Source organism: Grampus griseus, assembly GCF_964374135.1.
Source record: "Grampus griseus genome assembly, chromosome: 5".
NCBI classification, from domain to species: Eukaryota; Metazoa; Chordata; class Mammalia; order Artiodactyla; family Delphinidae; genus Grampus; species Grampus griseus.
The window spans coordinates 46228770-46254943 of NC_138998.1; the positions used below are offsets into that span (position 1 = coordinate 46228770).

Genomic DNA, 26174 nt, shown 5'->3' on the forward strand with positions numbered 1-26174 from the left:
TCTGGGCATCTATGACTGTGAACCATCTCATCTGCCCTTGGTTCTCTTGTAACACTTTGAAACCTAGAGCTTCTTTAACTTTATTATGGCGTTTGAATTAGGATTAACTGGGCTGGCTGGGAGAGGAGAGAAAAAGCAAGTATGCACTTTCTGTGCGTGAAGCCTTCATAGGGACTTTTTAAAAAAAGTTTTAAAATAATTTTGTAAAATATCTAAGTACCTCTTAACACAAATAGCTGCTAATGTGTTCAGGTTTTACACGTTAAAACTTGTAAAATGAAATCAGGAAACAAAGTTAAAAAAAGTGTGGCTTTAGATTAATGAATTTATTATTCTTATTATTACTACTACTACGATTACTAAAAGAAAGTTGAGGGCATTTGTAAATAACTGGGTTTGCCATTGTGTAGAAATGGCAGAACACTGATAATATAGGACTAAGTAAAATAAGATTAAATCATTTATAATTATGGATATTTACATATACATTGTATGTGTGTATTTTTAATCTTCAGATGCATAGTCTTTTTTTGGTCTATACTCAGGACCTTTAAATTAAATTTAAATCAGAAAAAGCTTCAGGTTTTTACTGGCTGTGTGGCACTGGTAGAAGTTCCTACATTTCTCTGTGCCTTAGTCTGTAAAGTTGGAAAAATAATACCACACATGGATATTATGAGGATTAACTGAAAACGTATTTAACACCTGTGGCACAATGCTTGGTACATAGTAGGTATTAGAGTACCTGTTTTTGAAAATAGCTTTTCATTTAGATTTTTTGGTGCTCATCCCATGAGGTTTAATCATTGTTGATATTACACTGAACCAAAGAAAGTCCACTACCATATAGACGTTCAGACTTGGGAAAGCAAACATGAATAAGTAAAACATGTTTTATTTATTTTCAAGAGCTTAATAGTTTTATACATCCGTTTATTCAGCAAGTATTTATGAAACTGAGTTTGGAGTTGAGGCAGTGTTAAAAGATGTTGGACATTTTTGCCAAACTAATATCCCTTTTGTTTGTATGTAAGTTTGCAAACCTACACTTATATCCCTGTTGAAGAGATGCACCTCCAAAATATTAGGTGACACTTCAAGATGGTGAATAATTGTGTCATAAAAATTGACATTAAATCCTATTTTTGAGAGAAGAGAAAGAACAATATACATTGACATGATGGGGAAAGAGAAGTTAGAGGAAGTGAAACTTGAAAATGGTTTTGAATATGAAGGGGATTTGGGCTGGGGATATGAGGATAGGTATGTGAAAGGAAGAGAATATAATACTTTGGGGATAAAGAGCAAATATGACATCAATTTGATAGAAAGGACGTAAACCAGTTTAGAGATGTCTGGTATTATGGTCTATTAAGAGGTCAGCACAAATAGTTAATGGTATAGTATTTTCAATTTTTGTTCATTATTGCCCCCCTAAGGAACCTTTGTAAACTTTTTTTTAAATTTTAGTAATCGTCCCCCTCCCCCATGAAGTTTTAATACCACAGATATACTTTGTTTCTGTTTGTGAACTCTGCTGGTTTGTAGGACCACAGACCATTGTATTAAAGATTATTTTTCACCGCTCCTACCCAAGAACCAATTGTCCCCTCACTTGTGGGTGATGTCACCACTGTTGAGAATGCACACTATCACGAGACCAGTACATGAGGGGCCTTCACGGTCAAATTGAAAAGCATGTGCCTTATTATCCTCCAGGATTTCATTATTCTCTTCATAATTTTGGGTTCCATTTTTGATAGCTTCAGTGACCCTTAGGTAAGTTTATGCTGCAGGACTGGAGGCCCCTCTTAATTTTCAATAACCTATACCTATATTGAATCTTGGTTATATATTTAGTGTGTGTGTGTGTGTGCGTGCACGTGAGTGCATGTATAATGTATACAGATAATATATTTTTGTGTGTGTGTATAAATGGCAGGATTTGGATTGCAGGGAGAATTTTTTAGTGAGTTTAAAGTGACAGCTTTGGCCTGAAGAGGAAGCATTACTGACCTAGATTCCTATTTCTTAGGACCCGGTACCACACCATCTACAGACAGTCATACAGCATGGAGCGGCAGACCATCTACAGGCGCTGCCCTGGTTGGAGCTGGCAGGACAATGAACCTGGCTGTCTATGCTGTAAGTTATAATTCTTCCTGTCTAACTCTCTGTCACTAGAAGTAGTGGTTTCACTCTGTTTTGGGCTTCAATCATATCATGCCTGTCAAGTTTTAGGCATCTTGAGAATCACCACAGATTCAGAGCATCTCTTTGGACTGAAAATGCACACATGACATGTGCAGAAATGCACAAAGAGTCTTTCTGTTAAGCGCTGCTAATGATAGGTCAGAATTCAGGACCCATAGAACTGCTGCTTTATATTCTGTCTCTTTATGTAAAAGACAGTTTATTTAAAGCCAGACAGGTTACACCTTGTAAGCTTCCATCTCCCTTTTCTGTTCGCCCCTTTCCCATATCATCAAATTTGTAATCCACAGCTGATTCAAAAGTCCGGAGGGAAATCACTGTACGAAATCTAAATGGGATTTCTTGACGTGTGCTTGTCATGATTAATTGCAGAACTCGGGAGGCAGTTTACTTTTTAAGATGAGGCATGCAGTCCTTTTACAAACCTCTGGTTGAGGGTACTGCAGAACCTTTGGAGTATATTTGACAGCCCTCAAGCAGCAGAACTAGTGGCATTACATAGTTCATTCACGCCAGGAGAAATGGCTCTGTTTAGCGACTCCTTTACCTATGTGTTTATGGTTATTGTGAAGTCACTTAAAACGCTTCAGTGTGTTGCAGTCAGTGCAGACCACAGCACAGCAATTCATCTCTCCTGTTATCCTGCACCTGCGGGAGTTTGTTGGCAGCCTGCTTCCCTCCCCACCGTGCTTTCTTCTCTCGAACTGTCTCAGTGAAGTTGCCTCCGGCTTCCCATAGTAAGCAGGCCTAGTGTTGAGGGGGTCACTGTGTTTGCACGCAGTGCTAGGCCACTGCAGCTGGTTGGCTTAAACTCAGTGAGTACATCTGCCCACGATGACCTCTCAACTGTATTATAGACTCCTGGAAATTAATGACTGTGAGATGAATTCTTTATATTGTTGTATGACACCTAGCACAGTCCTTTGCCTCTGGTAAGTATTCGTATTTCTTGCTTGTTTTTTAGATTGTGTGGGCTACACAGTCATCTTCTCCATGGAGTTCCTTTATTATTAATTCCACTCCTTTTTTTCTTTAATTTTTATTGGAGTATAGTTGATTTACAATGTTGTGTTGGTTTCAGGTGTACGGCAAAGTGAATCAGTTATACATATACATATAGCCACTCTTTTTTACATTCTTTTCCCTTATAGGCCATTACTACCCAAACTCGAATGTGAATAAGGATCAGCTTGTTAAGATGTGGATTCTTTTTCACTAGGTCCAGGGTGGGGCATTTCTACAAGCTTCAAGGTGATGCAGATGTTACCACGTACAGAGTTCTGCAAGGCTTTAGACAGCAAGGCCTTAATGTGTAATGAAAACACTGTTTTCTGTAGAGGGGCTATGGAAGAGCTGGTGGAAACTTCTAGATTGTATCTATATTAGCAACTTGGTGCTTACCTTGAGGATTTTCTTTCTTTCCCTCAACTCTGTCCTCCCTGGCCTTCTTGTGTGCCTTCCTTTTAGCTGTCTCTGCAGTGGGGACTTGTTTCCATGGGGAGAGATGCTCAGAGGGTGAAGTCCGGCAGTGCCAGTGTTCCGAGGGTTTTCAGGGACCCCGCTGTCAATACGGTGAGTCGCCAACGAGACCATTTTATTATGATTTGGAGCTGTCTGCCTTGCTTTTAGGGGCCAGCCAACTTTGTCAATTCAGACTAATGGCAGGGTTATCCCTCTGGGGATTGGTGAGCATTTTAAATGAGCCACTAAGCAAAACCCCACAATCTACAGTGTACTCGGCATCGCAAATTATGCTTTGCAGTTTAGTTTTAATTATTCACTATAAGAGTTCAAAGGGTAGCAGTAAGTACAAAATAGTCTATTTTGTAAAGGAAATGGCAGCTTAATAAGAAAACCTCTTTCTGACCTCAGATGTTAAATCTTTAATGGAGCCATGGTTTGGAAGTGCTGGTACAGTATTCTTCTGTGAGATTTATATGGTTTGTGAGTGAACAAAGTGGAGATTAAGACGAATTCAGTGTGATGTGATATTTACTACTTTTGTGTTCGTTGTTTTAAAAAAAGCATGAAAAACCTGACACTTGCATTATTCTCAAAGTTTCAAAACTCGGTAACCTAGTTTTTAAGGTTGGAGCTTAATCAACTGTCAATTCAGGACATGTGCATTTAACATGTTTCTTGTGCAGGAAATTTTCAAAATGGCCAATGATTTATCTTTTACTGTATCTACTATGAGATTGGGTGCTTTCAAAAAGGATTTGTTTTGACTTGATCATCTGATTCTAGTCTCCAGAGAATGTGAATGCATCTGCATTTATCTTTTCAGGGCAGAGAAAACTAAACAAAGCAAAACCGATTGTATAGAAGTTAAAGAAATAGGTGTACAAAGCGAACAAAAATATTGTCTTCATTATCTTCTGCTGATATGTTTGCCTTCTCTTATCCATTACTTGAATCTTTGTCAGTGAAATTGGAACGTTGCTGAGGGCTCATCACTCATGTTCATTTGTCGCCTCTGCCCTTGGCGTAAGGTTCAGGCTCACGTTTTTCATGGGGCACCTCAAAGCTATCCTTCTTGTAAATTGATCTTGATATTCTTTTCTAGGTTGTTTGCTTTTTATTTTTATTTGTGAATTAAAATAAAGCTGTTTTTTTAATCCCAATTTATTCTTTGACTATGGAAGACTAATTGTGAAACAGAAGTCCGAGCTCTGGAGTACATCTTCAGTTGTTTCCATTGTTTCTAAGATGCTAACAGCAACTGTACATTGTTCCATGAGACCAAATTATTTGCCGCTAAAGAAATTGTTTCAACTACATGGGCAACACTGGTTTCCTCATCTTGATCGGTATCTGAGATGGGCAATTACATGTCAGTGATTCATTAAAAATAAAAAACATCAATTATTACTTTCATTTGTTTTGGTAGAGTAAATCTTGCAAAACATCAAGTCCCTGAGGGGAAAGGTAATTAAGGAGACATATGGTAATGATCATAGCCTCGAAATTACACCTGGATTAATTTATTCTTTATTTTTCTACATCAGTACTTGAATATTTTGATTATTCCAATTTCATAACTTTAATTTATGAAAGTAATTAAAATGATTTTTGAAATTCAAATAGTTAGATTTTGTATTTTTCAGTTTAGGGTTGGTGAAAATACTGGATTATTTTAAACATAGGCAGAATCAGTGTGTGTTTTCCACAACTTTGTTTTTTTTAAATTAAATTTAATTAATTAATTAATTTTTTGCTGTGCTGGGTCTTCGTTGCTGCGTGCAGGGTTTCTTTAGTTGTGGCGAGCGGGGGCTACTCTTTGTTGTGGTGCACGGGCTTCTCATTGCGGTGGCTTCTTTTGTTGCAGAGCACGGGCTCTAGGCGCACTGGCTTCTGTAGTTGTGACATGCGGGCTCAGTAGTTGTGGCTCGCGGGCTCTAGAGCTCAGGCTAAGTAGTTGTGGTGCATGGGCTTAGTTGCTCTGCGGCATGTGAGATCTTCCCGGACCAGGACTCGAACCCATGTCCCCTGCAATGGCAGGTGAGTGCTTAACCACTGCACCGCCAGGGAAGTCCCCACAAGTTTGTTTTTATACCAGGAAGTTCCAGAAGTCATGAGGGAAGGTGAACCACACAAAATACCGTTCAGGAGTCTGCATTGCACTTTTAAGTACTGTTGTCCAAGTGTTTACCTTTAGATTTTGACGTTTCTTCTCTCACTGTAGAACTCCTGTTGAATGTAAAAAGACAAACTGATGAACCTTGAGGGATATACAAAACCTGAAATAGAAGTTCAGGCATCTCCTATGTGATATCACATTTCATCCAGCAAAATGAGCTATCATGAAGTGTAGAAATTTAGGAGGGTTTGAGGGGGGAATTTTGAAGACTTTCTAGGAAATCAAATATTTGGTGAGACAAATGGAGAACACAGTTAAGAAGGAATGGCATTAGCTGAGTCTTGAAAGTAGATCAAAAATGAAAATTAGAAAAGATTGTTTTTAAAAAGAATATAATTGATAGGACATATACATAGTCTGTCAAGCAGGTGGATTATAGTCTGGAGGTTCTTCCTATAGCCGATCTCTTATCCAGTGGCTGGATTTGAGTTCTGAATTATGAGTATATAAACCTTGGTCTGATTGACATTACTCTCTCTCCCTCTAGATATAGTATATATATCAAAATGAAAATTAATTTAATGTTTTTCAAATTATATAAACAATGATTCAAATGATAAAAATAATTCAAATTAAAGATTTTTTGATTATTAAAAACTAACCGGGCTTCTCTGGTGGCGCAGTGGTTGAGAGTCCGCCTGCCGATGCAGGGAACGCGGGTTCGTGCCCCGGTCCGGGAGGATCCTGCATGCCGCGGAGCGGCTGGGCCCGTGAGCCGTGGCCGCTGAGCCTGCGCGTCCGGAGCCTGTGCTCCGTGGTGAGAGAGGCCACGGCAGTGAGAGGCCCGTGTACCGCAAAAAAAAAAAAAAAAAAAAAAAAAAAAAAAAAAAAAAAAAAAAAAAAAGTAGTAAAAACTAACAGTATATACAGTATAAGAAAGTGAAAATGTATAATCCTTTTGCCCTCAGAAAACCATGTGGTCATCCTTTTATGTATATTTAATCATATTCATACAACATATGGAATTTTACATAACTGAGATCACATCTTATATAATGGTTTTGTCATGAATGCCCCCTCTTTTTTTTTTCTTACATTACTCTTTCTTCTCTCCTCTTCCCATCCAGTATTCTCTCTCCTCCCTAGTAACAATCTTCTGAATACTCTTTTGTATATCTCTCTGGGCTCATGTACAAACAGCTGTATAATATTCCATGCAATTGATGTACCATAAATTTTTAACCACCCATTTATTGATGGACATTCATTTTGTTTGTAGCTTTTTGGCATAACATTAGTGCTACAATAGTATGGTGGTTTTAATTCCGTGATACAGATTCCCAGCAGTGGGATTGTTGGGTTCAATGAATATGTGTATTTTTAAGGATCAAAATATCCATTTAAATTATCTTTGAAATGTTTTGTTGGCCATGATAATGACTTTACAAGCTTATCTGGTTGAGATGGGTTAAAACCTAGATGAGTGCCAATTATTTACTTATTTTTTGACATATTAACATAATGGAGAATCACTTGCATCTTCATCTAAAACCAGATATCTGATAGATTAAAACATCTAGGATCAGAGTTATTGTAAACATGGATTGCTCTCAGTATAAGGTAAAGTTGATTTTATTTGAGACGTATGGGAAAAATAAGTCAATAAAATAAGCCAGATGGCCTTTTAAAAATGGAGAAAAGAATCCAGTCCTAGAGAGAGAAGGGACATGCTAATAACTGAGAGAAATGCTTGAAGTTGATAATGATTCTAAAATTGCTGATCTATTTAACTCATTTGAAAAAATCTGCTTCTAATAAGGAAAAATGAAGAAAATGAATTTGGACAATTAGGAAGTAATGAAGAGCTTTCTAAAATAGCTATTGATTAAAGGAATCAAAGGGAATACTTTGAAGATTGAACACATGCAAATCAAGCTAGATAGCTAGTGGTGAAATTTTCTCTTTTTTAATTCTGTGGATCCAGGCAAAACAACTTGGAGCTTCATTAACTGATTAATTTCACACACAAAGTCACTCCTTTTCTCCTCATTACTTATTCCATCTTCCCTTTTCCTGGTCAGAAGTCAGGTTAAATTGTAATGCGCCTAAGGGTTGGATGCTAAGACTCAGAGGTCTTCTTATTTCTTTCACTTATATATTCATTCATTCATTCTTCTAGTCAGTCTTCTATTTAGTCCATAGATACTAATACCTCAGTCTGTGTGCTAGGTGCTGCAGATTCCAAAACAAATGTGATATCCTTAGTGTGGTGGGAAATAGAGACCAAGAAATTAGTGATTCTAATATAGCTCATAGGTGCTACGATGGAGGATAGTTCTGTTCTAAAGAAAACAAGAGAGGGTTGCTCTGTGTGATGCTAGGACATAAAGGAAGTTTTATGAAAAGATTTGAAAATACAAAATACAACTTATTCTTAAAGATGAATAGAGCAGTAATATGAAATTTGGCGTAGAAAATAGAATATTTACCAGAGACATTAAAAGCACAGCAAGTTCAAGGAATAATATAATAATAATAATAATAATAATACAAGTAGTTCTCTTGGCTTCAATAAGAGATTCACATGGGACATGGCAGAAAACGTGGCTTTGCTTTCCTTAGCTTTTCTTCATCGAGCCAAACCAGCTCTTCCAGAACATTATGCAGAGATGGTTACTGATTCTTCAAGGACTTTGCCTTCCCTAAGTCCAGTCCCTAAGTCCAGCAGGCAGTCCAGCAGTCGGGGTTTCATACAACCCTACTGGTTGGTGCTTTATTCCTATGCCAGAGTCCCCAAACATCTCCATTAATTCGAAGTGTGATGTTTACACACATTAAAAATGGAGTGTGGCTGGAATGTTGTCTGGTGACGTGGAAAACCTCAGAAGTTCTGGGGTTGAGGTTGGGTCTCACCAATGACGACTTGGAGAAGTCATTTTATAGCTCTAAGCCTCAATGTCATCATTTGTAAAATAATAACAGCTCTAAAATTTGCCTGAGCACTTTCCTCGTACCAGGCACGATTCTAAACAATTTATATGGATTAAATTATTAATCCTTACAACAAGTCTATGAGGCGAACATTCGTATTTGTCCATATTTGTAGCCAACTGAAGCATAAAAACCTATCCAAAGTCAAACAGCTGGGAAGAAGGGCATCTGGGATCCATGTACAAGTGTTGTGGCTCAGAGTCTGCAAGCTTAATCTTCAAGCCATGGTCCCTTTATCATAATATTTGCCATAATTATGTCTGCCAGGTTGTTATGTGTGTTAAGATAATGCATGCGATCCATAAGTTGGAAAGCATTATTCAAGCATTAGTTCTTTTTGTTGACTGTAGATTCCCTGAGAATCTTTAGGGGAAGTGAACAAAGTGAAGGGAGAAAGGCTCCTGTGGTTGCTTTGCTTCCCATCCTGTGGGAAACCTGAGCAAACCTTGGGCGTTGGGTCACAGGTGTGATTTTAAGCCAACCAGTAGGTTCCAATCAAGGAGTCCAATGAATTGTCTGCATGATATATCTATTCTGTGCAGATACAAGATTGGACCAAAGAATTTTCTTAAAATGGCAAGTCCCCAAGAGCATTTCAAATTTGAGAAGTACAGGTTGAATTGTGTTACCCCAAGTTTGTATGTTGAAATCCTAATACCCAGTAGCTCAGAGGTGACCTTATTTAAAAATATGATTGTTGCAGGTGTAATTAGTTGAGATGTAATCGTACTGAAGTACAGTGAGCCCCTAATCCAGTATGACCAGTGTCCTTATTAAAAGGGGAAATTTGGACATAGAGGCGTGCACACTGGGTGAATACCATGGGAAGATGAGGGCAGAGATCAGGGTGAGACATCTGTAATCCAAAGGATGCCAAGGATTGCCAGCCAACGACCAGAAGCTAGAAGAGAGGCATGGAAAGTATTTTCCCTCACAACACTCAAAGGGAAGCAGCCAGCTGACACTTTGATCTCAGACTTCCAGCCCCTAGAACTCAGATAATACATTCCTGTTGTTTAAGCCACTCAGTTTGTGGTGCTTTGTTACAGCAGCCCTGGCAAACTAATCTAGAAAGTTTAGAAAACATTTTCTCTTTATTCACAGCTTCATTTCAGCAGTAGGCCTACTGAAACGATGAAAATGGGGAAAAAGTGGCAGGGGGTTTATAAAGAGCAAATCATGCTAAGAAAACTTGATGGCTTATTTTAATTGAATTATAAAACTAGTGTGGGAAGAAGACTTAATTTGGAAAAATGCAAAATCATTAACTGAACATGCCTATTAATCTGCAATCCTAAATGAGCATTACTAGGAGACAGTATGAGATGAAACACAGGTTATATTATGGAGATAAATTGATATGCCTTCTTAGCATGAGCTGACAGTATTATTTTGTTCATCACATAAAGATGCATTGCATTAGAGCCTTAAGCCCTCAGCAGGGTTCTAGCAAGTCTGTATTAGGGCTACGGCATTCTGCTTTACATAACTTGACAGAAGGATACGGCAGTATTGACAGGGATTGAGATAAGTACAGTAAAGGGACAGCTGGACCGTTTATGAGGAAAGTAAAGCAATAACCATTTGACATCTTCCTGTGAGCCTAGTAAAGGGACATCTTATTTGGCATCCATGAAGAAGATTTACTACCCTGACACTGATTTAAAACTAGAAGCCTTGACAGTGCTTTAACTAACATGCCCTTCTAGGTATGCTTTGCATGGCCAGTGTTAGCAGCTATAAGGTAGATGCAGTTTAAAAAAGACTGCTTGAGAATTGCCCGATATTGCAAGCATGACAACCTTAGAAGAGAATGACCTAGCACCATCCAGGGTTATTTGATTCTACAGGGTATAGCTAGTGATGGGCTAGAAGAGATTGAAGATGGATAATAATGACAATAATAGCTAACTCAGAAATCACGAGTTTCTACATGGTAGGTGCTGTCCTAATTGCTTTCTGCATGTCAGCTCACTTACTAACTCACAACAATCCTGTAAGGTAAGTGCCATTAATAGTCCCCTGTTACAATAACACACCAGGAGTAAGGAGAAGTTAAGTAACCTACATGAGATCATACGTGTAGTAAATGATAGAGCCAGGGTGTGGGCTCAGGCAGTCTGGCTCCTCAGTTCGTTCTTTGAACTGCTGTGTGATGCTGTTTCTTTAAAATGGAACAACTCACCTGTTTATGAGAAATATAGTTGATACCATTTCCCTGAAAGCGACATAAGGGATTTATACTTTACTTTTAGTGTTTAAAACTTGTCAGTATGCTGAGAAAACAATCTTCTTACAAAAAGTATGAGCTAAATGATTTTCTTCACTTAAAGTTTTGCTCGTTATACATACACGTATTGAGGGATTTTTAGAACCTGTGTAAGAAATACATAGCTCTGCTATTGAAAAGCCTACATTCTCATTACAGAGACAGGAAAACAAATCATTATAATGTGATGAATGATGAATGGTGTTCTCAGAAATACACTAAAAGAGACGCAGGGACCAAGTCATAGTGGGGAGCAGGACTTGGGGAATTATGGCCAATAAGATGCATGTTAATGCCATGCCACTCATTATTGCCAAATTGGATCTCAACTCCTCAGACACATAATGCCACTGAAGATTTTAACATGGACATTTTATGTGTAAAACTGTATTTCAAAGATATAGCTATAATACAATAGAAAGAGGCTGAAAATTCAAAGGAAAAGAAAACTTTATGTCATTCAAATGGCCAAATCTTGCATGTAATCATGTGTCCTTTCTTCTTTTTCATTGCTTGCTGCCAAAAGGTTTTTGTTGCTGTTACCGGTTTTTTAAATATCACACTTCTCTTATGTTATCAGGTACATAGTAATACTTAAAAATGCCCTTTTTTAATTTTTTTGACTATTTTTAAGTCCCATTTTCTCTTAAGAAACTTGATGAGCATAATTTGAAAGAAGAAATCCTGGATAAAAAATTTAACATGCTTTATGGCAAAAATCAATACCGTTCACTATTTCTTGGAATAGTGTAACTGAGTTTTTGCTTCCCATTTGAATTTGAAGTATATGGTGTATATGTGTGTGTGAAGGGTAAGATTTTACTCAAGGTTATTTATATCTGGGCAAAGTGAAGTAGGCATACACCAACAGCATCACCATCAGTAATGGCCACTGGGATGCATCGCTTGCTTTGGGTGGTGCAACTTCATTTCTTAGTCATTTTTGAAACCATGCGTTCCTTAATCTACTGTAAAAGCCTACTAGTAATGGCTGTAGATGGAATGGAACATTCCACACTTCTCCATTAGAGTTTAGGCCGGTCAGTGTTAGAAACTACTAGTATGACAATCAATCATTAAAATTCCCTAGAGTGATTAGGGTGTTTTATGTTGGGTAAAGAAAAATGAAACTTCTCCACGAGATTCTCTGCTCTCAGGGCAGTCCAGTGAGACTGTGTTTAGAGGGTAGGAGTAGGAGATAGGAGGAAGCACCTGATGAGTCTTCTGCCTCAGTGATGTTCTCCAGACAGGAGGGTGCTGGGGACCTAGTTAACGTGGTCATGGGCTTTTCTGACGGTTATTTAAAGGTATATTTCCTGAAACAGGCAAAGAAGAAGACTGGAGAAAATAAAGCCAAAAGTCAATTTCTAGGGTAGATAAAGGGTGGAGAGTAGTGATAATCAAGAGAATTGAGAGACTAGATGATATTGGAAGCTACAAATTTAGCTGCACAGATTCGAATCTTTTCTCAACAGGAGCATCTGCGCAGGGCTCCCTCTTCCTTACTGGTCAAGCTAGTATAAAGCTGGATGTGCAGGACATAACGCCTTATTATTATATTTTTTAAACATGAGTAATATGTATTATATTTCTTAAAGTTTATTCTCTGGATCAGTGTTTCCACTGCATTTTAAGAAGTGTTGTAGGAAATGAAGTTTCTGTGTTTAAATAAGTTTGGGAAATTCTATGTCAAATAGACTTACGTTGTGTTCATTCCTGTAGGATTTCCCAGAGCCTGGAATGTACTAATGTGTATCGTGACTCCCTCAGAGGACTATCTAGATTCCTGTGTTTCCCAGACACATGTGATCATATAGCTCTTTTATGGGGGTATTTTGAAGTATTATTATTATTTTTAATACCTTTATTGGAGTATAAATGCTTTACAATGTGTTAGTTTCTGCTGTACAACAAAGTGAATCAGCTATATGTATACATATATCCCCATATCCCCTCCCTCTTGAACCTCCCTCCCACCCTCCCTATCCCACCCCTCTAGGTTGTCACAAAGCATGGAGCTGATCACCCTGTGCTATGCAGCAGCTTCCCACTAGCCATCCACTTTACATTTGGTAGTGTATATATATATCAACACTACTCTCTCACTTCATCCCAGCTTCCCCTTCCCCACTGTGTCCTCAAGTCCGTTCTCTATGTCTGTGCCTTTATCCCGCCCTGCCACTAGGTTCATCAGTACCATGGTTTTTTTTAGATTCCATATATGTGCGTTAGCATATGGTATTTGTTTTTCTCTTTCTGACTTACTTCACCCCGTATGACAGACTCTAGGTGCATTCATTACAAATAACTCAATTTTGTTCCTTTTTATGGCTGAGTAATACTCCATTGTATATATGTACCACATCTTCTTTATCCATTTATCTGTTGATGGACATTTAGGTTGCTTCCATGTCCTGACTACTGTAAATAGTGCTGCAATGAACATTGTGGGACATGTATCTTTTTGAATTATGGTTTTCTCAGGGTATATGCCCAGTAGTGGGATTGCTGGGTCATATGGTAGTTTGGGAACTATTTTTAGCTTTTTAAGGAAGCTCCATACTGTTCTCCATAGTGGCTGTATCAATTTACATTCCCACCAACAGTGCAGGAGGGTTCCCTTTTCTCCACACCCTCTCCAGCATTTATTGTTTGTAGATTTTTTGATGATGGCCATTCTGACAGGTGTGAGGTGACACCACATTGAGGTTTTGATTTGCATTTCTCTAATGATTAGTGATGTTGAGCATCTTTTCATGTGTTTGTTGGCAATCTGTATGTTTTTTTTGGAGAAATGTCTGTTTAGGTCTTCTGCCCATTTTTGGATTGGGTTGTTTGTTTTTTTGATATTGAGCTGCATGAGCTGCTTGTATATTTTGGAGATTAATCCTTTGTCAGTTGCTTCGTTTGCAAGTATTTTCTCTCATTCTGAGGGTTGTCTTTTCATCTTGTTTATGGTTTCCTTCTCTGTGCAAAAGCTTTTAAGTTTCATTAGGTCCCATTTGTTTATTTTTGTTTTTATTTCCATTACTCTAGGAGATGGGTCCAAAAAGTTCTTGCTGTGATTTATGTTATAGAGTGTTCTGCCTATGTTTTCCTCTAAGAGTTTTATAGTGTCTGGTCTTACATTTAGGTCTTTAATCCATTTTGAGTTTATTTTTGTGTATGGTGTTAGGGAGTGTTCTAATTTCATTCTTTTACATGTAGCTGTCCAGTTTTCCCAGCACCACTTATTGAAGAGGCTGTCTTTTCTCCATTGTACATTCTTGACTCCTTTGTCAAAGGTAAGGTGACCACATGTGCATGGGTTTATCTCTGGGCTTTCTATCCTGTTCCATTGATCTATATTTCTGTGTTTGTGCCAGTACCATGCTTTCTTGATTATTGTAGCTTTGTAGTATAGTCTGAAGTCAGGCAGCCTGATTTCTCCAGCTCATTTTTCTTTCTCAAGATTGCTTTGGCTATTTGGAGTCTTTTGTGTTTCCATACAAGTTGTGAAATTTTTTGTTCTAGGTCTGTGAAAAATGCCATTGGTAGTTTGATAGGGATTGCATTGACTCTGTAGATTGCTTTAGGTAGTATAGTCGTTTTCACAATGTTGTTTCTTCCAATTCAAGAACATGGTATATCTCTCCATTTGTTTGTATCATCTTTGATTTCTTTCATCAGTGTCATATAGTTTTCTACATACAGGTCTTTTGCTTCCTTAGGTAGGTTCATTCCTAGGTATTTTATTCTTATTATTGTTTTTTGATAATATTCTTCAAGTATTATTATTTTGTGGGACCCAAATGCTCTGGAGGATTTGTATGTGTATATGTATATATTTTATGTGTTAAAAACCATTCAGTTTTATTAATTAACATATAGTAATTTCACAAAGAGTCTAAATAAAGCCTTTCAGAATGTACTGTATGATCCTAGATCAAAATACAGATTACAAGAATTTAGAAGCATTCTTGATCTTCTGATATAATCATCTGACAATTGTGAATTCTATGGTTTACCCAATAGAGGCTAATTATTTAGTAAATATGGACTTATATTACTTTTATAACCTTTTAGAAAAGGGTTACCTATATTTACCTTGAATATCTTTGCAGTATCTGTATTTCAACCATGTCACCTAATATTAATTTGTATTGCTTTTATGAATATACGTCAAGATTTTAATGAACTGTCATTTTTTATCCTGAAAAAAACAACTGAAACAACTATTTAAAATTTAGAGCAGTCCTTTTACTTTAATACAAAAATTTATATATATAAATTCTCAAAATTGGAAATAAAAAACTGAAAGCTATTTTCCAATCTATTCAACTAATAATAACATATTTATATAATAGTTAAAAAACATACATTAACAGGGTGCTTTCCCATATGTTATCTTATTTAAGCCTCACAGCCACTTTTTGAGGGAGTTCATATTATTCCCAAATTAGAACTGAAGTGACAGAAACTCAGAAAGCTTAACTGATGTGCCCAAATCACAGCTTGTTAGTAGCTGAGCCAAGGCTTTAACCTATATCTTTAACTCCAGTGTTTTATGGTATTGTCTGTCCCACAGTTGCCTGGGGATAAGCAAGGCTTGCCATGGGCCCCAGGAGCATTTTTTTATTTTTTATTTTTCGGACGGCACTATGAACTGTGCTGGGCTAAGAAATGAAGGGGGCAAAGTAGGGTTGGGAAATTGTTTCTCATCTTTCTCTATTCTACCCCTCATGCAGTTTGCATAATTTATGTATTTCTTTTTTCTCCCCTTCATCCGTTAGAATTTAGTTCCATTGCTTCTCCTAGAAACAACTTCAAACTCAAGTATTCCTGGATACTACTGGTCTAACTACAGTCAGCTCTCAGTATCTGTGGGTTTTGCATCTGCAATACAGAGGGCCAATTGGACCAAGCCATTTTATTTCAAAAACTTGAGTTCCTGTGGATTTTGGTAACCTTGGCAAGGTCCTGGAACCAGTACCCCGTAGAGAGATGACTGGAGTAGCTTAACCTAAATGGTGACAGAGTTCTGGAAGTCAGCAGGTAGGCTGATCTTGTTGGTTAGGGTAGCTTTGAGGAATCCCTCTACATGTATTGTGTAGGCTGCTCTTCATCCAGAGGTGCAGAACTAGCTGTGTTGGCCGCCTCCCAGGCAAATACTAGATCTTGGCGGCAATCCACTCCTTCAGTATTTCCATCAAGTGAAAGAGCTCCTGCTATGTTTGTTCCAAGCCCATAATGCCAAGGTCTGGGTTTTTGACCAGGCATCATACTGCCTTTTACACCTACTGCCTTTTGCCTCCATATGTATTCTACTATAAACTAACTTTCTTAAGCTCTGTTTTATTAAATACATCTCCCTTGACATTCACAATGCCCAAGGGCATAGTTACAATCATAATGAGCATGTTTACCATTGAGATAAATGCCCCAAATCAAAGGCTTATGAGAAAAGTAAAGTGTGTAGTAAAGAATTTAACCTTATGCAGAAAAGACTTCTGCCTTTTGACCTCAGCTTCTGGGAGGTCATCTCTAAACCCTTGGAATATCATTATCTGATAAGAGCATTTTAAATTCCTGGGGGCCTTGGGTCACTGGATAGTCTGACAATATAACAATAGCCCCCAATGTCACTGGATGAGGGCTGGACACATCTAGATAGTCTTAGGTTACCACACGAGAAAGACCAACAACCTGATTTAGGGTAGGGGCTTCTGGTTACTTCCAGAGGGGCTGGAGACTGTAGACTGAAATCTGCCAGGTGGGTAGTCAGTCAATCAATCATGCCTATGTGAGGAGTCTCAATAAAAACTCTGAACACAGGGCTCAGCTGAGCTTCCTTGATTGGCAACATTTTATTTGTATTGTCACACACTGATGTCAGGAAAGTAACACATTCTGTATCCACAAGAAGAGGACAGTGGAAGGTCCACTTTTGGTACTTCCTGACTCCACCCTACCCTTCTTCCCTTAGCTGATTTTAGTGCAGTAGCCTTTAGTGATTTCTGTGAGTCCTTCTAACAAATTATTGAATATGAGTGTGGTTTTGTGAACCCTTTGAACTTGGTGTCAGAAATGGTGTGGTTCTTGTGGGGACTGTTCCTTGTAAATTCTCAGCTGGACTAAACTCTCTCAGAAGGGAGGTCACTTCTTTCTTTTCTTCTCTTTCAGGAGCAAGGTGCTTTCGGTCTTTCTTCTTCCTAGTGCGTGTGGGGCACAGGGAAGGTTACGTAGTACTCTGTGGCTGCTCAGTTGTGCAGGATGGTATTGGATGAGGGCTTTCCTCATCACTGGGGAAGAACAATAGTGTCTGGACTGCCTAAGTGGGTTGGAAATAATGGTCTAACCCATCCGTTTATTAAATCAGAGGGCAAACCACAGAAGGCAAGTGCAAAAATAACATTTTTATAATCTGTTAGTTCTGAACAATGTAGGAGACTGGGGGATGCGGGGAAGTAGAAGAATAAAGTACATGAGACCTGAAGTTTTTAAGAACCTGCCTGCATTTTGAATGAATATTTGTTGAAGTCATTGTAATGGTTTAAAATGGTTTGAAAGACTATCTGCTGGAGAATATTTAACAACTGGAGATTTAGATATATAACTTAAATAAAGGCTGTTTTTTTTCATTCTGACAGAGGAGATGATATGTTTTGTTCTGTTGTGAGTTCTAGTGACCCCTGCTTAGCTTTCATTGATCACAAATAATCTTCTCCAGGATACTGCGATTGCTGCATTGTTGAGTTGCTTATATTACATTTAACCTTGACGAAGGGTCAAAATAAATCTGTGAATTAAGCAAGAATGCAGTACAGCTGGCTGAAGAGCATGTCAGGGTTACCTGAAGAGAAAACAAAACTATTTTTCCCTACAGCCTGTGTACAAGTTGATGTGACTCCTTTTCCATCTACTTGGAGTTTAATAGAGAAATACTATTCTTCATTTGGCCCTAATTTGGGTAAATGTCCATCATGGACAGAGTACTCTCATGGAACAGAGAAAGGACATGGTTGCTGGCCTTAGCTTACTCACATATGCAAGGGGGGAAATACTCAGATAAGTCATCAGCTGTGATCAACCCCACTTACCCAGAAACAAAAACACACAATGAGAAGCTCAAATGCCTTGACTGTACAGATGTATAGTTGGCAGTGGGTTAGAGAAGGTGTGAGCATCAGGTGACCTCAATGGTAACTTCATTATTAACTTAGAGAATTATGGGTACATGCTGATGGCACCTGTAGAGGAAGCCGTGTTGCAAAAGAATACCGGAAGAAGAGTGAGCAAGATAGAAATGAAAATTGAAAGGAAGCAAACCAAACAAAAGACTTATACTGGAGGAAATAGGAATTGACTAATATACTAATGTAAGGAATATAAGAGTTAACATATTAGACATATCTTAAAAAATGTGATTCAAAGTCTTTGTCCTCTTCAAGTTTTTTCCTCATTTAGATAGTCCTACTTTATGATGATGGTACAATTAAAGAGGGAAAAATGTGTTTTCTATGAGTGTCACTTGAAAAATGTTTTTTCATGACAAGCAGTGATTAAAATTTTATAAATACAGCAGGGCAAATACCATCCTTCAGAGGCTTTTTCATACCAACTAACAGATAAGAGAAGTTAGGTAATAAGAAAATTAAAGCTGAACAACTCTAACAGTTTAATAAACAGGAACTGATAGATGATGTTTTGCATGATTCAAAGTCATTTTTGTACTGAAAAAGAGTGAAGTCTTCAGTGAAGTCCCTGATGTGATAAAGGGTGTTCTGCTGCTGTGTTGGGAGATGTTACGTATTCATTCATTCATTCAAAAAATCGTCATGCCAGATGCTTAGCTAAATCTTTTGACCACAAGGGTTAAATACTCTCAGGGTTAAGAAATTTTCTTGGTGGTTAAGCAAAATGGTTCAGTGCCTTCTGAAACTTTAAACATAAGCTAGTAGTAAATATTTTATTGTCTTCTTAAACATTTTGAAATCCTTCTAAAATGTATGTGACCTTAAGGTAATCGTATTTTTCAGAGAATAGGAACAGTCTTCCACTATTCTATATCAACTGAATTTTACTATAATGAAATGGTAAAGATTACGTTCAAGAAAAATAATAGCACAACGACAACAAAACAACCTTTCAAAAATCAGTAAAGGTGTTCCCCATCATACCCAAACGTCCACTGTTACTATACTCAGAAATTTCCCCCTTTGTTTGAAAAGGTATTGTCTGACTTCCTTACTCTGTTGTGTAGAAATACAGTATATACTATCCTGGCCCTCAGTCCTGGAAGAAGTAATCAAGGTGGATAGAAAACAGACTTTCAGGAGATTTCTTTGTGACTTTAAACTATATTATGATCCTTCTGGCTTCAATTTATCTCTGTTGTGAAATGTTGCCTGTGGGAAACAGCTGGGGATCAGATCAATAGGTGAGACTCAATATTGTGATTCTAAACAGCTTTTAATGTTAAAGACAGTTTTTTGGATATCTGATTATTAAAAGAGAATGTATGTGTACTATTTATTGAATTACACAAATATTTTTGCTAAGCAAAAAGAAAATGCATGAAATCCAATTTCAGAGGCTTAATTAAAGTGGCTACTTCAGTTTATTTAGTTATTTTTGGGCATGACATTGAGTCCTACTTAATTTTTTTTAACACTTTTTTTTTTTTTTTTTTTTTTTTAGCAAAAATGGAAGATTTTTCTTCCCAGGGAGATAGTACGTTTCCTCTCATTGAAGATGTACACTTAGATTATGAATGACCATGTGGTAGGATTGGCATAAAGAAGATTGCAAAGTTAGAGGAAAAATGACCTTTAAGTCCATTTCAAAGTCCAAGATTCTGTGATCTCTACATGGTGATTTTGAGGCCAGAACTGAATCTTAGCCATTTTATATCTGGACCCCAGAAAGGGGCCTGAAACAAATTGAGCTTGAAATGTGCCTGTTGAATGAGTGAATTAATAAGATTAGTAAGAATTTTATTTAGCTTGTTGTGTAGATATAAGTTTGAGGCTGCAAAGTGAGGCTTAGAAGGTGGTTTCTTTTTCTTTGAGTGACTATGTCAACCTTTGGGTCCTTGTCTCAGGAGGAACAGTCTTGCGAGGCTGTGGCAGTCTGATCAGCCCTGCTGGGCTTCTCCTGGGGTGGTCTTAGCTTAGTCTCACATTATACCACATGACCCAATCAATAAAGTTATCTTTTGAGAAATAAACTTTTTATTCAAATAAAACATTCCCATCAACCAGTCAGTGACGCTGGCATATATTTTTAAAGGTGTAAAAACTCTGGAGCAAAATTGAAAGAAATATAAATATCTAGCTTTGAATTAAGTGCTATTATTAAATTTCAGAAGCAACTAATCACTACCTAATCCCACTCCCGTATCCTCCCAGGGATTAAGTAACCAATTCATTCCACAATTTTTTGGGGGTTAGCAATCTTCCCAGCTGTATTCATGGCTTCACAGCGCTTTGGGGCTACAGAGCAACTTGGGCATCAAAGCTTTTATTTCAGTCTTTGATCCTTCTCTTCAGGTTAGACCTTTTTCTGCCTGCTTGCAATTTCTCAAAGAGAAGGCATTAATAATTTGCCATTGGAAGACTTCCAATTTCATTCTCTTGTTTCTTCGTCTAACAACTTTTTTTTTTTTTTTCACAAGGAGAAAGCCTTTTGTGACACTATGTGCTTGGCTTCAGTAACTTGGAGGAGGATTACAGAAGCATTCCTATGGATGTCTGTAGTATGACTCCCTGTGTTAATAGCATTCTCACTCCACTTGCCCTGTTTCTCTTGCCTAATTCCTAACCTTGTAGCCAGCCTTGTAGCTTGTAGCCAGCCTTGTAGCTTGTAGCCTTGTAGCCAGTTGTGAAGTTACTATGCATTAAATTAAGATTCCATTTTAACAACTCTTGCAGAAGTACTGCTGTTGTAATGGACAGTTTTAAGCTCAAATCTTCAAAAAAAAACAAATCTGATCTCCCTTTTACCTGTAAACATTTAAGTAGAATAGCACTAAGTTTTAAAATGTAGATCTAGTGGATTGCTAAATGATAATTCTGGATGATTCCTTTCCCATTGTAGGAACTCAATATATATTTATTATTGAATGAATGAGAGTGAGAATCTCAGATGCTTGCCATATTTCTCTTTACTGATTTTAGAGTGAGACTGTTGGGTTAAAAGAAGAGAATATGCATTTAAGGTTTATGCTTCTTTTGTATTTCTCTAGAGGTGATCTTGGTACTTAGATGAAATTGTAATGGACATTTGAAAAAGAAATCTTTTTCCACATTGGCTTATTTCAAACTGAAACTAGTTGGATGCAAATCTGCCTATCTAATCGTCTTAGTATAAATTTGCCTTTGATGTTGTGGTTTCATAGTCTAGATGTGCCTCTTTCTCATTATGTCTTCTGGCACACTGGTATTTGGGGAGACATTTTCATTTCCTGTGCTGGCTTGATTAGGGGTGGGTGGGGGAGGGGGGGTGAAGGGATTGGTCTACCAGATGCCCCTGCTTGATGGTTGCTCACAAATGCCTACATTGAATGTGCATTGAATGTGCATGTCTATATCCGCAGGCATAAACCTTTGGAAAGCATCTCTGCCCAGGCCACCCTAGTGGCATTCTTTATCTTCAGTTTTCTGCCTCTTTAGGGGGCCTCTCTTTAAAGAGGCATAAGTACAAAACATTCGCTACTGTCAGCAATTTAAATTCATACCACATTTCTGTAATTAAAGTATTTTTAAAATTTCTATTTAGTGTTTTATTTGCTGACAACTTTCAGGTTAAAATGTGGATGCTGAAGACAGATTATAATTATTTAGATTCTACTAAGATACCAGTTTAAAATAGCAGAATTCTTCTAGCCTTGCTATATGCTTTATCATAGAATGTGACTTTTCCAATACTGCAAATATACCTTTATATTTGAGAACAAGAAGGAAACATATTTTGAAGTTAAAACATTTGAAATGAAAAGGATGAAACTAAGAGAGATTTATTTGAAAAAGTCAAAGATATAAGACGGGAAATTTGGCCAATTTTGTTTGTAGTTCTACAAAGGTATTTTTCAGGCTGGTTGCAGTTGCGAGAGGATTGATTAATCACGCTGAGTGGCTTTATATTCCTGTATTGAAATGGATGGGTGCTAGGCATAAACACAAGATAGGATATGAAGGGCCAGTCCACTACTATAATTAATTTTTTTGTTTTTTTTTTTGCGGTGCGCGGGCCTCTCACTGTTGTGGCCTCTCCTGTTGCGGAGCACAGGCTCCGGACGCGCAGGCTCAGCGGCCATGGCTCACGGGCCCAGCCGCTCCGCGGCATGTGGGATCTTCCCGGACCGGGGCACGAACCCATGTCCCCTGCATCGGCAGGCGGACTCTCAACCACTGCGCCACCAGGGAAGCCCTACTATCATTAATTTTAATTGAAACCTCTGGGTGACCTCCAATTTCCCATTTAAAACTAAAATATGTTTGGTGTTTACCATGTGCCACACAATAGTATAAGGATTTTAGAAGAGAGTAGTTTGTGTTTTTCTCCTAATCAAAATGGAAGAGACAGACTGAGATATTAGTGCATTTATTCCCCATGGTAGCTCTATGCAAGAAGCATTTTATTATCATTTCTGTTTCAGAGATGAGAAGATGGAGGCAAAAGAGCAATTAAATAAATGGCTTGAGATCAGTGTATGTGTAGGTGATGGGACTCAAATGAAGAGCCCATGATATGAATGTTATTCTGCCTCTTAGTCTTAGACTTAATGATCCTATGAATTCGTCTTTGTGGTTGACAGCACTGTTTCTGGTCCCACAAAGCCCTTGTCATCTGTCTTGTTAGAGAACCCATAGTTTAACTGGACAATGCAAATTCTCTTGCCTCTGGGTTTTAAAATGACTCCTGGCCAACAGGAATATCTTCTTAGATTTGAAAAGATGTTTTAGGTTTTTAACACGTTATAAATCATAGTTAGTGCCATTTGTCAGAAATATTTTATCGCTCAAAAGTGCACTTGCCACTGATTCACATGCTTTATAGAGCCTATTTAAAATTGAGGATCTTCTGTCGCTTTTAACTCTTTCTAAAAAGAAAACGGCAAAATGGTGATTGAAAAATCATCAGCTGGCTAAGTTCCGATGGTGATATAGTCCATCTTGAGGAAGGACTCACAAGTTTCTGAAATTTCTGCAGCTGTTCATTCAAAGATTCAGGGAGATAGTGCACAAAATGGCAAACAAAGGCACTGCAGCCTGCAGGAGAATTGGGATTTCATTGTGTGTGTCAAAAGTAAATGAATTCAAGAATAACCACTTGAAAAGGAATTCTCCCTTAATGTCTTTGGTGCAAAAATGTGCTCAGATTGTACTGGCTCTGAAGAGTGACTCAAAGAGGTAAATTACTTTCTAGCTACTAGCTTTCAATTGCTACGGGCTCAAAGTGCTAGCTAACCTTGTAAAAGTGGAGCAGAGAAAAGAGTAGTTTGCATCCTAATCAAAATGGAAGAGACAGACCGAGTGAGATCCCATAGTGGCACCAAGATTTCTGATGGCAGAAGTTTATAAATAGGCATAAACAGACCATTGCAAGCCTCAACAAGAACCACTTAAATGTCCTGTATACATTTTTCAAGCAATTTTTCTTTGGAATAAGAGGTCTAGGAAATGGTTTTGATGTGTGAAAACTGATGTTTATAGAGAGTAAACTGTTTTCTTTGAAGGCTTTTCAAGTATGTATTCAGCAGCTGTGTAATTATGTAAATTTGCCTGGGATAGTTAGAGCAGTTAGAAACCAGTACTAATGAAATAATGGGTCACGGGTTCAACCATGGTCTGGGCCAGTGCGTTTTAGCCAGAGAAGCCTTTAGCATAGCCCAGGAAGCATCTCTGAGACTACCCTGCGACCTGGTGGACTCCTTTGGCCACAAGAGGATTGAGGACATAAAAATAATCAAACCCCTTTCCCAGGAAACCTACCCCCCAAACTGCATGGTGGTTGCATCCTTTGTATCTCAGTGGGTAGAACTGAATAAAATATATGGTCTGGAAGAGAGCTGTGCTGTGAATCTGAACACAGTAGAATGTGCATGGCATAAACAATGCAGGACATCTTTATAATGTGATTTCATTGAATGAGTTTAGGAAATCTGTGACTTCACTCACAAAATCACTCCAAAGGATTGCACACTTCTTGAATTGCCTCTACCTTGTCCCCATCTGTAAAATGGAGCTACTAATGCCAGTTTCAGGGTTGTTGAAGAATTAAATAAGGTAATGTGTGGGTAGCACCCACTTCAATGCCTGGCAGATACTAAGTATCCAATAAATGTTGCCATTATTATTATTTTCAGGAATCTCCAACAAATACCAGTATTAACTAGATACCACAAACACTACTTTGAAGCATTGATATGAATCAGTTAAAACAAGAATCACCATTTATATACAGAACATTAATACCTGGATTTTATGGATCTCAGGAATTTTATATGCCTTACTGTATTGTAGCAGATAGCACAGGCTTTAGTGAAGAATTCTCTCACCATTACTGTAATCTGATTCATACCAGATGTTGAGGAGTCAAGAAGTAGGTGCATATAACATGCAATGCTTGTATGAAAATGTGTTAGAAAGTTAGGAAGCATTCAGAGATGAACTCCAGTAAATACAAAAATGCATTTCAGGAACCTAGTAGAAGCTGTTGGGCAGATTGACTGAAAGAGAGGGCAACAGCAATGGAGAGTAGATAGACCAGCAACGGGATACATCTTCTTGTGCACAATGTTATTTTGTTTGTTTGTTTGTTTGTTTTGTGGGGGAGGTGATGGGTGATAACAGCAGTCCATTCAAAAGAGCATGTACATAATAGTAGGGGACTTTAACACGCCACTTTCACCAATGGACAGATCATCCAAAATGAAAATAAATAAGGAAACGCTAGCTTTAGCAGACACATTAGACCAGATAGACTTAATTCATAGTTATAAGACATTGAATCTAAAAACAACAGAATACATTTTTTTCTCACGTGCCCATGGAATATTCCCCAGGATAGATCATATCTTGGGTCACAAATCAAGCCTTGGTAAATTTAAGAAAACTGAAATCATATCAAGTATCTTTCCTGACCACAATGCTATGAGAGTAGATTTCAATTACAGGAAAAAAAACAGTAAAAAATACAAACACATAGAGGCTAAACAATACACTACTGAATAACCAAGAGATCACTGAAGAAATCAAAGAGGAAATCAAGAAATACCTAGAAACAAATGACAATAAAAACACGACAACCCAAAACCTATGGGATGCAGCAAAAGCAGTTCTAAGAGGGAAGTTTATAGCAATACAATCCTACTTCAAGAAACAAGAAAAATCTCAGATAAACAACCTAACCTGACACCTACAACAATTAGAGAAAGAAAAACAAAAAAAACCCAAAGTTAGCAGAAGGAGAGAAACCATAAATATCAGATCAGAAATAAATGAAAAAGAAATGAAGGAAACAGTAGCAAAGATCAATAAAACTAAAAGCTAGTTCTTTGAGAAGATAAACAAAATTGATAAAGCATTAGCCAGACTCATCAAGAAAAAAGAGGAGTGGACTCAAATCAACAGAATTAGAAATGGAAAAGGAGAAGTAACAATTGACACTACAGAAATACAAAGAGAGACTATTACAAGCAACTATATGCCAGTAAAATGGACAACCTGGAAGAAATAGACAAATTCTTAGAAATGCACAAACTTCCAAGACTGATCCAGGAAGAAATAGAAAATATGAACAGACCAATCACGAGCACTGAAGTTGAAACTGTGATTAAAAATCTTCCAACAGACAAAAGCCCAGGACCAGATGGCTTCACAGGTGAATTCTATCAAACATTTAGAGAAGAGCTAACACCTATTCTTCTCAAACCTTTCCAAAATATAGCAGAGGGATGAATACTCTCAAACGCATTCTATGAGGCCACCATCACCCTGATAACAAAATCAGACAAAGGTGTCACAAAAAAATAAAGCTACAGACCAATATCTCTGATGAAAATAGATGCAAAAATCCTCAACAAAATATTAGTAAACAGAATCCAACAGCACATTAAAAGGATCATACACCATGATC

The 26174-nt window shown here is 37.7% G+C and overlaps 1 protein-coding gene across 1 annotated transcript in view; it reads left to right on the forward strand.

Moving 5' to 3' along the window:
- LOC309823115 (EGF-like and EMI domain-containing protein 1) overlaps positions 1-26174 on the forward strand; it is a gene marked incomplete at both ends in the record, with an annotated part of 514868 nt that overhangs the window by 50451 nt on the left and 438243 nt on the right. The window contains 3 exon segments of the mRNA XM_082655287.1: positions 1156-1263; positions 2036-2145; positions 3682-3786. Of these exon segments, the coding sequence (XP_082511413.1) occupies positions 1156-1263; positions 2036-2145; positions 3682-3786 (323 nt within the window).